This window comes from Chiloscyllium plagiosum, chromosome 23, assembly GCF_004010195.1.
Source record: "Chiloscyllium plagiosum isolate BGI_BamShark_2017 chromosome 23, ASM401019v2, whole genome shotgun sequence".
NCBI lineage: Eukaryota > Metazoa > Chordata > Chondrichthyes > Orectolobiformes > Hemiscylliidae > Chiloscyllium > Chiloscyllium plagiosum.
Genome location: NC_057732.1, coordinates 10,397,691 through 10,413,136, shown reverse-complemented (window position 1 = coordinate 10,413,136; position 15,446 = coordinate 10,397,691). Strand labels below are relative to the sequence as shown.

Here is a 15,446-nt window from a genome sequence, read left to right as displayed (position 1 = left end):
CCCGGGTCTCTGGCGCTGTGAGGCAGCAGTGCTAACCACTGTGCCACCGTGCTGCCCACAAAGTGGTGCTGAGTTTAAAATCAGATCAATCATTGTGGAGCAGGCACTGAGTGGCCTACTCCTGTTCCCAATTCATGTGTTCATATGTTCTCCATAAAGGCTATAATATTGTCTTTTTGCTTATACACTATGATGGCCACCAAAAGAAGAATATTTAACTATGAACTCCTGGACAGAACATTCCCATGTTCCTGTTTGGCTGTAAATTATTATGTGACCAAAGTTTGCATGTACTTCTCCATCTGGGCTATGTGCCCTGGGTTATTCTTGAATCATGTTAATGCAGTGCAAGAGATATAATTCTGCCCAGAGAAAGAAAGTGTCACCAGATTGAGAATTATGCTGATGCTGGGTTAAATGCCAACTTCTATAAAGAACACTTCCATAAATCATAAGACCGTGCTGCACCAATTCTTGCATATATCTTTGTCTGAAGCTAAATGAATGTGGCACTTACCACAACAAGAAAACCTGGATGGGAATGACAAATATATCTTCTTGTCTCCTCCTCTGGTGGAATTATCTACCTTCTCCTCTGGGAGGTGTATTTAGACAATCAGAAAGGAGAAAATCTCACTCGTTCTCTTCCCCAACAGAAGTATTATTGGTCTCATTGGTAGTTATCAATCCCACGTCACAATCTATATTCTTCAGTTCAGTTGCGCTGCTGATAATTTTTAGATCTCTGTAGCTTTTATTACACAAACTGGATATCCTTCATGTATTTGGTTTGCTGTTTATGCCCAGTGCTAATAAACTCAGTTGCACAACATTTTAAAGTTGATGCAAACAGCAAATGAATTATTTTTAAAAGGTTGATAGCCAGGTCAGTAAAGCATACCAATGCACATGTAACCAAATATGACCTCAGCGGCATCTGTTTGAATTCATATATCTTCATTAGTAATGAAAGCTCCTAAAGATCTGAATTTAGATTAAAAGAATTCTTTTCTCGGTAACTAATTAGATATCAAATCTTTTCCACTTTCAGGCTTCGTTTCATACAGTTCAACTGCAGAACCAACAAGGTAAAAATGTAATGTTTTACGCACTCATGCATATTTGTTTATGCTGAGCAGGCCAAATGGTTTAGTTACTGGAACTTGTCATTTCTTTTTCATCTCTGAATGATACCACTGAGGCAACATTTATGGATCAAACCTTGTTGCTTTGAGGATTTAGAGTGAACTGTATAACGTGAGACCATAGTGCTTTAGGGTGGCAGGTTCCCTTCCCTACAGGGCAATGACAGACTGATTGGGTTTTTACAAAACTCCAACAACTTTTGCTGTCAATGTTGATCAATTATAGCTCAGAATTCACCTAATTTATTGAATTCCACTTGGAATGGAAATTGCCATCAAGGCAAGTCCCCATTGTCTTATCAAACCATAGGGCTGCTCTCTCGTTAGAGAGAGATGATTGGTGGTAATTTAACGTGAGGGCCACCATACCTCAGGCAAGGGAAGAGGTTGAGAAAGACAGCCCTTCAATGGTAACTTCAGCTAGTGTGGGGATTGAACCCACGTTGTTGGCATCACACTGTTTCGCAAATCAACCATCCAACTCCAATTGTCTTCTCATTAAGAAATGATATTTGTGAAAGTTTGGGTTATTTTAACATTTAAAGGCCACTCTGCCAGTAAAATAACAATAAAATGCATTTCAGATTCCAAGTAAATTCACAAACTATTGTTCCTTCTGATCACTTTCCGCTGGTCACTGATGTACTTGATGTGCAACAGCATGTGTTCATGTTACGGAGCTTGTAATCCAGAAGAAAGTAATCTAATATTCACACTGCAGCAGTTCATAAATTTGAATTCAGAATAGTAAAATATGTCGGATTATCATAAAAATCCAACTAGTTTGTATGCAGCCTTTGTGGAAGCGGATTTGCCATCCTTATGGGACTGGCCAAACTTAACCCCAGTCCAATGCTAACCATGTTTGCCCTTGGAAATGTCTTAGTAAACTATTTACTGTATCAGATCAGGACAACTAGGAACAGCCAGTAAATGCTATTATTGCTAAGAATATTTTTTAAAGCTTCTCCTACATTCTAGGTTCACTAGTGAGAGCGGTCAATGAGTTAACTGCTGCAATCTCACAGCTGGTAAATATCTACTGCAACAATTTTAACACTGACTATCAAGTTGCCCATGTTGGTGCCATTGAAACTGTATCAGCCTCAAAGACACTGTTGAGTACAACAGCTTTGAACTTCACCATTTATGCTGTGCATGGAGTTCCCAGTGCCTGGGCTGTAAGGTGAGCTGAATTATCTCTCTTCCCTCCATAGTTTTGGCCTGCACTCAGTTATCTGTATTCTCATCTTTGAGGTGGAATGTCACACATTCAAGACCCAGTCCATAGGCTGAACCATCTAATTCAGGTTGATTTTACAACCTGAGGGAATGCTATGTTATTAGAGGTGCTGAGTTTCAGATGAGATTTTAAAGCTGTCTACTCTCTCAGTTGGACATAAAAGCTCCCGTGGCATTCTTTGAAGGACTGCGGTCGAGTTTTCCTGGCCAATATGTATCTTTCAACTGATTTTCTGATCATAATCATATTGCTGATTGCAAGAGTTTGCTGTGTTCAAATTCATAGAATTGCTCCATTGTGGAAGCAGGCCACTAGGCCCATTGAGTCCATACCAACCCTCCCACCAAGACCCAACCTCCTACCCTATCCCTGTAGCCCTGCATTTCCCATGGCTAACCCACCTATCCTCTACATCCCTGGACACTATGGACAATTTAACATGGCCAATCCACTTAACCTCCACACCTTTGTGACTGTGGAAGGAAACCAGAGCACCTGGAGGAAACCCATGCAAACACTGGAGAATGTCCAAACTCCACACAGACTATGGGTGAAACTGAGCCTGGGTCCCTGGTACAGTGAGGCAATAGTGCTAACCACTGAGCCACCGTGCCACCCACTTTTCAGGTTTCCTATATTACAACCTCTAAAAAGGAACTTACACATTTTATCATACATTGCAGTTTTTGGACAGCCATAACTTAACTTCAAAATGGCTCACTTTAAGTAGCTTACCAATTCATTGCTGTTACAATATCTAGTTAGATTTCTTAGTGTGTCATATTCATTGCTTGAGGAAAAGTTCATTCAAAGAGTTAAAATTAAGTCAGAGGCCACACCTCTTCCTTCCTGCTTTCATTTATTTACATTCAGAGCCAGGCAAACTATGAGCAGACTTCCCATTATCTTCATTCTATTGTTAACAATTACCTTTGGTTAAAATAAAATGCTGCCATTGAACAATTTTCAATACTATCATTCTAGTGTAGTTCCTTTCTGCTCAATGTTACTGAAACTGTGGTGGCCAGAATGTTTTTCATCATTAATTTTCCAATCTTTGCGTTACAGCTGAACTGCGATTTTGCCGAATCAGGAATTGTCCAAATTGACTTTATCTTTATTTTTCTTGTTGTAGCTACGAGAACTTATTTGTGTCTTGTTCATTAATGTATGGAGCTAAGGAGCTGTGTCAACGGGTGAAAACAGAAGAAATTTCCATCACAAGATCTCCCCTTTTTGTTCTGGCTAGGTGGAATCAGAGGTAAGTACAACATGGAAATCATGACAAGCTTACACGAGTCAGATGGAAGTCATTATTAGAAGCTTCTGAACTTTGCTTTAGTTCTGATTGCATTTAAAGATTACCATGTGCAATAATATGCAACAGAATCTTCAGAATAAACAATTTAATCCACACAAAAAATGTTTTTATGTTGTGTCCTGATGTTGAGGAATAGAAATAAGAAGTCTGTATATTAGTTCTTCAGACTCTGTTGTGGATGGAAACTGCATTTTGTGGATTATATTACAAATTCTAGTCAAGCAAACTTAATATTAACAGCTGGAATTTTACCACAAATCGTACTTCAGAATGTCTTTCATAGAATTCCTACAGTTTGGAAGCAGGCCATCTGGCCCATTGAGTCCATGCTAACCCTCCAAAGAGCATCCCACTCAGACCAATCTCCGTACCCTATTCCCACAACCCTGTATTTCCCATGGCCAATCCATTCAGCCTGTACAATCGCTGGACCCTATGGGCAATTTAACATGGCCGAGCCACCTAACCTGCACATTTTTAGTCTGTGGGAGGAAACCCACGCAGACACGGAGAGTATGTGCAAACTCCACACAGAAAATTGCCTGTGGGTAGAATTGAACCCAGGTCCCTGGGGCTATGAGCCAGCAGTGTTAACCACTGAGCCACCATGTCACCCTTTCTATTCCAAATAACTGCATTTTAAAGATCTTAGTTTTCTACTTGTGAGAGAAAGTAAGATAAAGCACTGTCTACGGATTCACTGCTTGCTATGTAAAACACTCAAGACCTTGGACAATGTCCATCATTTGACTTATTTGAACAAAACAATCATGCAAGAGTCAATACCCAACAGCACCGAGAGACAGTCTTCACCTCATGGGCTGTAGCAGTTTAAGGTTGCTGCTCACCATCACCTTGCCAAGGGCTACTGATTTCAGTCAACAATAATTCAGTGCATCCTGCTAGTGTACCTCATAACCCGAGCATGAATTTTGAAAAAGAAAGAACCATTTTCTGGTTTGAACTAAACAATTTGCTATTTCCATTTCAGAATACACATGCCCATTGAAATTGCACAATTACCCTGTGAGACGATTCTTAGCCTGACATTGTATGGAGACCGTACCACTACTGGGAGCTATATCGATAGTAGCAGACACTCCAGAAATGCTGACTGCTTAGCAAGTGTCTCCATGCCTCTCTACAGCTCCAAACTGTAAGTTCATAAAAGCAGAAACACTGGTTGAATCCATTCCACATAACGTGACTTGTAAATGTTACATATGAGTCACTGGATGCCATGATGGTCTTTCTGGCCAATCAGGATCCTCACTTAACATCATCACAAGACATTATCTGAGATCAAAGAATTACCCATCGCACACACTCAGAATGTTGCCAGTTTCCATAGCAGCACATACCCCCTTCACATCCTGCTGAGATTTTTCCAATTTTAACATTCTGAATGATATCTTTTTTTGCTATTGTGAATTGTTTTTATGTTGCTAAATAGATTATTTTGACACATGTGTCTTTCTATCACAGGGTAGGGTGTAACTTCTGCACTCCAAAGATTTGCCTTGACTTTAGAATAGTTATGACATGTTACAATCAATATGATGCTGCTTCATAATCAGTCATATTTGCATATAATTATAAAACAGAAGAGTGATTTCTTCAGATTGAATTTTCCTTTTTCAAATACTATGCGTCTTATTCTCATTCAATTTATATAGGAGAAGCTGAGCAACATGGCACTGCCTTTATAAACATCTAAAATGGATGGTATGTTAAAAGAGTACATGATCATAGAGTCACAGAACAAGGAAACAGACCTTTCAGTCCAACTAGCCCACGCTGACTATTTTCCCAAATAAACTAGTCCTATCTGCCTGTATATTGGCTACAAACCATATACTTAAACAAGTGTCTTTTAAAATTTGTAACTGTACCTGCATCCATCACTTCCTCTGGCAGTTCATTTTACACACTGACTTCTCTCTGTGTAAAAAACATTGCCCCTCATGTCCTTTTCCAATCTTTCTCCTCTCACCTTAAAAATATGCCTCCCAGTTTTCAACTCCCCATCTTAGGGAAGAGACCTTTGCTTGTCCACCTTATCTAAGCCCCTCTATAAGATCACCCCTCAACCTCCTATGCTCCAGAGAAAAAAACTCTCAATCTCTCTCCTTACAACTCAAACCCTCCACTCCCAGCAACATCCAGGTAAATCTGTTCTGAACCCTCTCTGGTTTAATAATACCCTTCCTATAGCAGGGCGACCAGAACTGCACACAGTTATCCAGAAGAGTCCTCATCAACATTCTTTACAACCTCAACATGATGTCCCAACTCCGAAACTAAAATCTTGAGAGAAGAACATTTATCGTTGGATCACAGAAGGAAGTTAGTAAGCCCATCAATACTTACAATTCTTTAAAAATATTAAACCAGTCAGCTTCACCCAGTCCTGCAATTTCCCCATAGCCCTGCAACATTTCATTTATTACGTAGAGATTCAACCTATTTTGAATGTTCCTATTCCATTTGCTTCTCTCTGAGTTGTTCCTTCACATTATAATAATTTGCCAGAAAACCCACAGAAACAAGGCTTTTGGTTAAAGGACGGCATCAGGATTGGAGAAATTTCAAGGGAATTCACCACCAAAATCAAAAAGACAAGCAACATTTCAGGACAAATTCAGAGTGGCTGCGGCTCCAGAACAAAGCCTCAAGGGATGAGCCAGAGACACAAATATATTCTGACAGTTGTGAATCCTTACTGAATTTGTCCTTTGTGACTGATTATAAACCATTGTAACCTGTGAAAGGTCTAAATATAGGCTGTGTTGAATAGTCCAGTAGATCCACTTAAAATGCTGCACACAAAGTAAAATATGATTGTTATTCAAGTAGTACATATAATTACTAAAATTGACATATTCCACAATTTGCAACAGAGTTTTAGTCCATGATACAAAGCTATTGCGTCTTGTCCCAGCCAACGCCAGCCAAGCAGACAGCTTGATTCTACAGGTAAGCAATATTTCACTTGCATTGAGTTATGCAATAAATCCAATAAAAGAACAATTTGATATAATGCTAGATAAAATAATATAACCTACCAAGTTAAGAAGTGTGATGTCATAATGCTGTCATTAAAGTTCCCTTTGTATTTACTTCGATGATTTCACCTAAGAGGAGTTGGCAGGCAGCAAGTGCACATAAATAATTTTGTAAAATGTTTGATGTATTTGGACTTTTAAAATGTTAAATCATCTGAAATGTTTACTGCAATGATCAACTGACCACCAGTCAGCCACTTGGGTGAGACGCCAGCTTTTTATATCCCCAATGATGAGATAACTGGCGATTACACGAATGTAACAATTCATTACCATCTACTACTGAGAGTACGACTACTTACAGGGCTGACAGATTCTATGCTTTGTGAAATTGGGAGTTAGACCAAAGTGGGACAATGGATTTAGATTTGAATTGATTAATATTGTCATAGTGTGAGTTTAGCTGAACAATTCCACCCCAGGACCAACAGAAAATTGGACACTTTGATACCAGTCTTACCACCTTCAGTGCAATGGAACACAATTGTGAATAATCTCCGGATTAACTAGTAATCAACAATAATTCAATAGACCTGGTAGGTTGCTCTGCAGTTGGATGACTGCGGAGACAGCTAGTTACGAAGTCACCCTAGGCCAGATGAATATTAACATGAAGTGAATGTCAATAAATGAAACACCGCACTGAATATTACATCTCTGGCTGTGGTGAGTCCCAGAACTTATGAATAATAGTCCAAAGTAGTGGTGACATCATTCTCACTCAAGGTGGAGGAACTCTAAATTCAAACCAACTGAGTAGAACCACATTCATGATTATTTTCTCATATCAATCAAAATGGGCTAAATATTCTGACAGAGAATTTCAGTTCAGTCTCATCCCGAAGAAGAGTGCAGACTTAGGCTTTAAGAAAGCAGGAAATGGGAAGGCCAACCACCCCCTCGAGCATTCAGTTAGATCATGGTTGATCCATGTCTTAACTCCATTTACTCACCTTCGTTCCATATCTCTGAATACACTTGGTGATCATTCTGATAACCATCAAGTTTAGAAATCTCCAACTACCCTAACTTCAACAATGTTTCAATTTTACCTTTGATTCCAAGTTTAAAGTTTAGTGACAGAGGTCATTTTACTCATTTGAACCATTCTTCAGAGATGCTGAAATCCATGTATCCCATCGCCCCACCCCACAACGGCATGTTGCATGCACTACAATGTGCCCTCTTCTAATAATATAATGCGGAACCTCTCACTTCAGCAGGAGGATATATATTGCACCAGCAGAACATTAGTCCATCCTATACCCATCAATCTGTCAAGTGAGTAACTGCCAATCCACTAGTGCCTTTATTCAGCCCCCAAGTGAAAGTACTCACATTGAGTATTTGGCTGCATTACTCAACCTAGAGTGATCTCCAGATAGTAATCATTAATTGTGTCAAGACAATCGACCTGATATCTATCCTAAACTTGCCTTTCCTTAATTTGTGGACTTCACCAGTTTCCTTATTTCCCCCCACCCCCACCTTACCTCAGTTCCAACCTTCCAGCTCAGCACTGTCCTCATGACCTGTCCTACCTGTCAATCTCCTTCCCACCTATCCACTCCACCCTACCCTCTGACCTATCACCTCCATCCCCACCCCCATTCATCTATTGTACTCTTTGCTACTTTCTCCCCACCCTAGAGGCTTCCTGCCTCTGTTCCTAATGAAGGGCTTTTGCCCGAAACGTCGATTTTCTTGCTCCTCGGATGCTGCCTGACCTGCTGTGCTTTTCCAGCACCACTCTGGTCTAAACTTTCCTTAATTTGTGCATTCTTTCTCCATTGTCCAAGTGACATGATTTAACTGAATATATTACTTTGAATGGTCTTGTATAATTTTGTATCAGTGCAGTACTCAAATTTATATTTGTGGGCTAGAGTTAATCCCCTACCCTCATACCTATCTGGTGTGTTTTTGTTGAGGAGGGATTCATATATAATATTGCAGATGGCTAGACCACAGCCATCCTGCCCGACCCAACCTAGTGCCCATAATAGAGAGAAGGGCAATGTGCCCACTAACCTGCCTGCCCTTATGTCTACCAAGGCCTTTGAGTGACCAATTATTGCTCTTTTAAGACCACCAATCTGTCTCCCCTGCCCTAATGTGCTGGGCAGTGGAAGGCAGGCAAGAGTGGTAGACCTTTTGAAAACAAATTTGGAAAAAGCAGGAAGGAAGGAGGTGTAGGTGTAGGTCCTTTGAAGGATCCATGCACACTGGATTCCTTCCCCAGGCATAACCCCTTTTTGTGTCTCCTCATCTAGCCTCCAACACCTAGCCTGCTACCCACCTCCTAGCTCTCCTGCCCAATATTCCTCACCCAAAATCTTTGGGACTTCTCTGGGTCGGGTCTCACCCTCAATCTTCATTGGCCTCCTTCGAGGTTCCATACAGCTGCACAATAGTCCAGGTTGCTGTGGGGCTGCAAGAGGTAATATACAACCAGATGGACCAACTGCTCCGGAGGATGGGACACCCATTTCACTGGTAGGTTGTCCCACATCCAAACCTCAGCCCATGTCGCCTGCATTGCACTATTGCTGCAGGACAGCCTTTTATCATTTTCTGCTGGGGGACAGAACAAAAAACAGACCAATCACCCAGTGAAATTCATCCCCATGTGTGATACAGTAGAAAACAACAAAACTTTAATGTTAATGCTCCAACAGTAACTCTTCAATAAGAACACTCACACAGAGCTGCCCAGTGAGTAAAGGTGGGTTCTTTACCCCAGCAGTCCCTATCAAAAGCCAGCCAATTCTCACAAAAATCAAATAAACCTCATATGCTGCTCAGTACCAATTCTTAACAATATATTCCTTTTGAATGCTACAGAAACTTATTGCACCACTGCTTATAAACCTACTTTAATGTGTGTTTATTTCTTCAACACACAAGAAACGTGTTGGATGGAGGTGGGAGTTGGGGTGGTAGTATCAGCAAAGATGTCTGCTCATAATATCCAAGAAAATAGTTTGTTTCCTCTCTTTCCCCCACTCTTTATTACATTGCAGTTATGAGGTTTGTAAGATTGCCACATTTTGGGACTGTGTTTTTGGTTTCAAGCAGAACAGGTCATGTAACATGTGCTGAAGTCTGCCTGACAGAATGCTTGGGCAATTTAATTATTTGAAATTAAAGGGGGCTCAGATTGTTTTTACTAGGAAGACAGTGCAAGTGTTTGCTTTTGCAAGGTAATGATTCTGAAATAATTAATGTTGAAGTGCATTAGGTCCACCAAACCTGAAAAGGTCTCACACAGTCTTTGGTTGGAGACAAGAATTCTACCCTCGCCTTCATTGGGAGCAGAGTTATTTTGTGCAGTTCCTTGCAATCGTCAGTAATTAGACCTGACTAGTAAAGTATGTTACACTTATTCTTGTCATACAGTGAGCTACCTTGTTAACTGAGATAAACACATCTTCTGTGGTCTATCCTCTGGTAATTAGACAGGCCGTGGACACGGTCTAGACAAAGGAGAATTTATGGCAATAAACTATCTCAAATAATCCTTACCTTGCGTTCACACTAGGGGAACAGTAGGGTTTATTTTTAAGGTGAAAAGAGAAAGATTTAAAATGGACATGAGGGGCAATCTTTTTACACAGAGAGTGGTTCATGTGTGGAACAAACTGCCAGAGGAAGTGGTGGATGAGAGAACATTTGATAAGTACATGAATAGAAAAGGTTTGGAGGGATATGGGCCAAATGCAGGTCAGTGGGACTAGTTTAGTTTGGGAACATGGTCAGCATTGACTGGTTGGACTGAAGGGTCTGTTTCCGTGCTGTACAAGTCTATGACACTATGAATATAAGGAAATTGGGTAAGAGGCTGAGGGACAGATTCTCCCACAGAAACTGTGCCCAGCAAGGAGTCGATTCCCACAGAAAATGCTGAGGAAAAATTGTTAAGTAAAGACATATGATTCCAGTGCCCTGTCCCAATGAAAGATTGGATAATTTTGTGGCCACATACCAAAGGAAAGGGAGCAATGAAAATGTCCAAAACAAACCTTAATTCCAGTAACTTCCACATTTTATCCCAGCTGATTGACTTCATGTGGAAGTTGCTGGAATTAGTTCTCAATTCAGAATATTCCTGTTTGCAAAACGAATCAAAATCTTGGCAATGTTTCAAACATTTGATAAGATGTAGGAAGCAGAAGGTAGTCTTTTAATAAATAGACATTTTTGTTTTGATTTACAAAGAATAAATGTTCACTACTCAGAAAATGAATGGAAATGATAAATTAGAATAAATGATACATTGGTATTTCACTGGGAATGGAGACTTAAAGCTTTACTGTTAATGAGGCATCATAATGGTAGTATTTTTTCAAACTGAAGATTGTTTTTATTCATTCTCAGGGTGTGAGCATCACAGGTTGAGTCAGCATTTATTGCCCATCCCTTATTATCATGGGAAAGGCAGTAGTGAGCTGTCTTCTTCAACTGCTTCAGTCCATGTGGTGTCAACATAACCATCGTCCCTCCTTTGGGAAGATAGTTTTGATTCAGCAATACTGAGGAACGGCAATATATTTCCAAGTCAGGATAGTTGTGGCTTGGAGGGGAATGTGCTGGTGGTGGTGTTCCTATGAATTTGCTGCCCTTGTCTTTCTAGGGTGGCAAAGACTATAGGTTTGGAAAAATGATAGTGGATTTAAACATTTTGACAGATGCACATGGCTAAATTGTTTCCATTGATTGGTGAGTCACTGACGAGAGATGGTGAGCTAAAGTAAAGCCTTAGATTAGAAGAATTGTTTTAACGCACACAGTTACCTGAGTGTGAAGCTAATTACAACATTCATAAAGCAGAATTAAAACATCGAGGAAGCATAAAAATGATTAGTATGGGGAATAAGAGGCAAGTAAAAGAGACTGTGCAAAAATCAGCTCCCAATTAGATTCTAAATACATTTCAGGTAAGGGGCAATTCTGTTACCTGATATGTTTGATTTTGTGATCAGTGGTAATTATAAATAAAATGCAGCATTTATATTGCACCTTATCATGTCCAAAAATCTTAAACTGCTTTGCTCAATGGGTAATGTTGAAAAAGACTGAGTGTTTTGCACATTTTAGCATATTGAAATGTTTATTTTGGTGCTCCCTGTTATTGACGATCACAATGTACTGGTAATGAATTTTGAGACAGTTTCTTGCCAGAATGTTAAAGTATATGTCCAGTATTAAAATGCAACTCGTATAATTTTAAATGCAGATAAATTTTCCAGCCTCATTCTTGGTCACATTTTCACGACCTGCTCCTGCAAACCACTGGCAGTATTTCACCGACATAGATGAAATGTCCAGAAAACAGATTGCAAACATCCAGCAGAAACACTCTCTGCTTTTGTAAGTATGTCCCCTGTCTATGAAGCATCTCTTTGGCCACGTCCTTGGAAATTGATTCTCGCGTCTCAGCCCTGACATGAATGCTGCAATATTATTTCTTTCACAGAGCCAGCACGAGGATAATGGATTGAAGGGCCACCTTCTGTGCTGTAGGATTCCATATGGTTGCTCAAATCTGTTAGGGGGAGCCAATGTCATTTCTCTCTGTCAGTCTGGATTCACCAAATTCAAAATTAATAGAATTTTGTTGAAAATGCGGCTGACTTTATAGGGTGAGGGAATACAGTAGAATTAGTTTGTCTGGATTTTCAGAAGGTATTCAAATTGGCACCTCACAGAAGGCCAGTTATGTATATTGAGTTTTATGCCATAAGAAAGATTAAGTATAAACTCACATATGTAGCTTCCAGCAACATTACAATGGCAGGGTTGGCTTTCTCAGGTACAAGCTGTATTTTTGGTCTCAATCTGTGTCCTGTCCCACAGTCTGTAAGATTACAGGTCCAGCAAGACAGGCAATGCAGTATTAAAGAACAAAATACCCTAACTGCAGATTAATGAAACATTTTGAGTCATTTTCTATTGCAGTGTCTGATAGTATTCTGGAGGAGTTCAGATCCTGCATTTACCAAACATTGTCACCAGATTGATGCAGGGATGGCAGGGAAGAAGGTGGCCTGTGCACACAGAAACTCCAACACATATGGAGGCAGTGGTAGTGCCTCTGGTTCTGCAACATGTCTGGGAGATTGAGCCAAGACTGTGAAGTGGGCAATCTCTGTGCCATGTCCATTGTCAATAGGGGGTGCCTCAATAGCGACAGAAGCCAAGTCAGATAATGCACTTCAACATCTCAGTCTCTAAGCCCATTCAGGACCTTCACAACTCACCTCTGTACTATCTCATGAGAGTCCTTATCTGAGTCCACTGCATCAGTGTATATCTCCCTCACTTACCCTAGCAGTGAGGTGGAAACCTCATGGTTGTAGCTCATTCAGGCTCAGTGACTCACTGCGTGCTGAACCCAACCTTTGTTCTTACCTCCAAATGTTGCCAGGGTCTGAGCTGGTGGCTTGCTCTCCTTTCTCCTCCTGGGGCTGGTGTGGTTGGGAAGTCCTCAAAGCAGGAACTCAGAATGGGATGTTTGTGAAGTGGGAGGGGGTCTTAATTGAGAGGGAGTCAGTACATGGACACAGCATTGGCAGCCCATCAGGTAGAAGATGGGCGAAGGTGTTCTGGAAGTTGAGAAGCACACAAAGCAGGAAAATACCACTATCTTCGATGTCCCCAGCAAAGATGGATGCCAGGGCCCCCTCCACGATATCGAGAATCATCTCCTCTTTAATACTCAGGAGGTGCATGCATCTGTGTCTTCAGCTGATTCGACTCTGCTCTGTTCTCACCTGATCCTGCAAGAGAGATTGTCAGATGTAGTGTTGCACTGTTTTTGAGTGCTTTCCTGTTCTGGATGAATAGTTACAGGTATGTGGAGACAGTGAGAGTTGGGGAGAGAGTTGGCTTGCAGGATGAGATGAAGAGTGTTAGACAGGAGTCCAGTGCATCAGGGACTGCAGAATGATGTGGGTGCGATACATTGAGCAGCGTTGCAAGTGAGCACCATTGTACTGTTGTGGGATGTAAGTGAATTCACAGACTCTGACTGACCCCTTGAGACCTTTTAAAGTAAAGCTTGGATGATGACTCCAGGGTTTCTTGGCCAGCAGCTCCCACTCCCTTCTGAGAGACAAGAGAGTGAGGATTCTCTGGGCCTTTCCTATAAGGTGAAGCTATTAAAATCAGGCACAGAGCAAAATAAAAGAACCACATAAATTGTGGGTTTTTTTTTTAGCTGCAACAGGTTATAGAAATTGGGATGAGCAAGGTCATTATGAAATTTCAAGACAAGGATGTGAACATAGATTTTAACATGGGCTGGGACCCAAAAGAAAAGTTAATATTACCTATTTCTGTAAAAGTTAAGAAATGATTCACTGATAGCTAAAATAATAGCCATTGCATCATTCCTAAGGATAAGTTAACATTTATTGGAGAAGATAACATAGGACAGTGAGATTCATTTTGAAATGTTGTAGCAGAGCTTTGTCAGGTCAAATGACTTCTTACTGTATTTGAAAATTCTTTGATGTGTTTGCCTTTGTTTGTATTAATTGAGTAGCAAGACTGCCCTGCCAGTGTAATACAATATAGAGGTGCCATGTGGTAACTTCCAATCTCTGACAGCAATCTCATTAACATGGGCACCAATCCATTTCTCTGGGGTCGATAATTTGACCAAGTTGATCCTCCTATCTGTTGATGAAGAATCCAAGTACAGAATAAACAAGTTTCAAAATCTTCATGTTAGGGTTAGTGAGGTAAGGCAGATAAAATCTATTATACAAAGACCACTACATCCATGAGTGAGTTACCTGAAAGGAGTTGGCCTGAGTTAACTGCATGTTGTGAAAGTGAGGCATGAGAACAGTGAGATCCCAGAATTTATTCCATTTGTCTTGAGCTGCAGTGAGAATTAGCCTAACTGTCTTATTCACTGGGGTAGGAATTCCTGCAGATATTGTGAGTGCCACATTGCTGAAAGTCTTCTGTTTCCTTTTATCCTTTCTAGCATGGTGCTGAGTCCATTTTTGTGTTTCTGTCTAAGATAAGAGCTTAGAGTATAGATTAATCCTGATCTGCTTGTCCCAGGCCATTAATTCGCTGACAGATCAAATGTTTTGAATTTTACCTTAAAAACAAATTAAGAAATTTGATGTGCCATGTTCTTTCTGTTTTTGAATCAATATCATGACCTTCCAAGATTAATTCGCCTCTTTTGTATAGTCCCGCCCAGCACAGTGCTTTGGAACACAATTTATCTCTCTGATTTTGGTTTGAATCCAACTCCTTTCACTTTCTCATGCAGTAAAAAGGCAGCATTCACATTCCCTGCCAGGGATTTTGTTCAAATGTCCACAAAATGGAACACCTTAAACACGAAAGTGGTCGATCAATCTGATTTTAATTGACTTTGAGTTGACAATTCCCATTTCCTGATGAAGGGCTTTTGCCCAGAACATCTATTTTCCTGCTCCTCGGATGCTGCCTGACCTGCTGTGCTTTTCCAGCGCCATGGTGGTCTCATATCAAGGGTGACAGGGATTTGAAGCGCAAGCATCTATAGGACAGGTAGCTGGCCTCGGATTAAAGCTCCGATACATTGTCAAAGAAAGTTTTGACTTGTGTCATGCTGTCTCAGGTTTTCACTCAAGGGAAAATGTTCCAATTATGAAATGCTGGTATCA

At 40.5% G+C, this 15,446-nt stretch overlaps 1 protein-coding gene across 2 annotated transcripts in view; it reads left to right on the top strand.

Moving 5' to 3' along the window:
* LOC122561603 (phosphatidylinositol 4-phosphate 3-kinase C2 domain-containing subunit beta-like) overlaps window positions 1–15,446 on the top strand; it is a 217,954-nt gene that overhangs the window by 86,867 nt on the left and 115,641 nt on the right. For both annotated transcript variants that reach the window (XM_043713462.1, XM_043713463.1), the window contains 6 exons: window positions 1,052–1,088; window positions 2,127–2,331; window positions 3,524–3,649; window positions 4,701–4,865; window positions 6,610–6,685; window positions 12,011–12,144. In XM_043713462.1, the coding sequence (XP_043569397.1) occupies window positions 1,052–1,088; window positions 2,127–2,331; window positions 3,524–3,649; window positions 4,701–4,865; window positions 6,610–6,685; window positions 12,011–12,144 (743 nt within the window). The remainder of the gene's footprint in view (window positions 1–1,051; window positions 1,089–2,126; window positions 2,332–3,523; window positions 3,650–4,700; window positions 4,866–6,609; window positions 6,686–12,010; window positions 12,145–15,446) is intronic.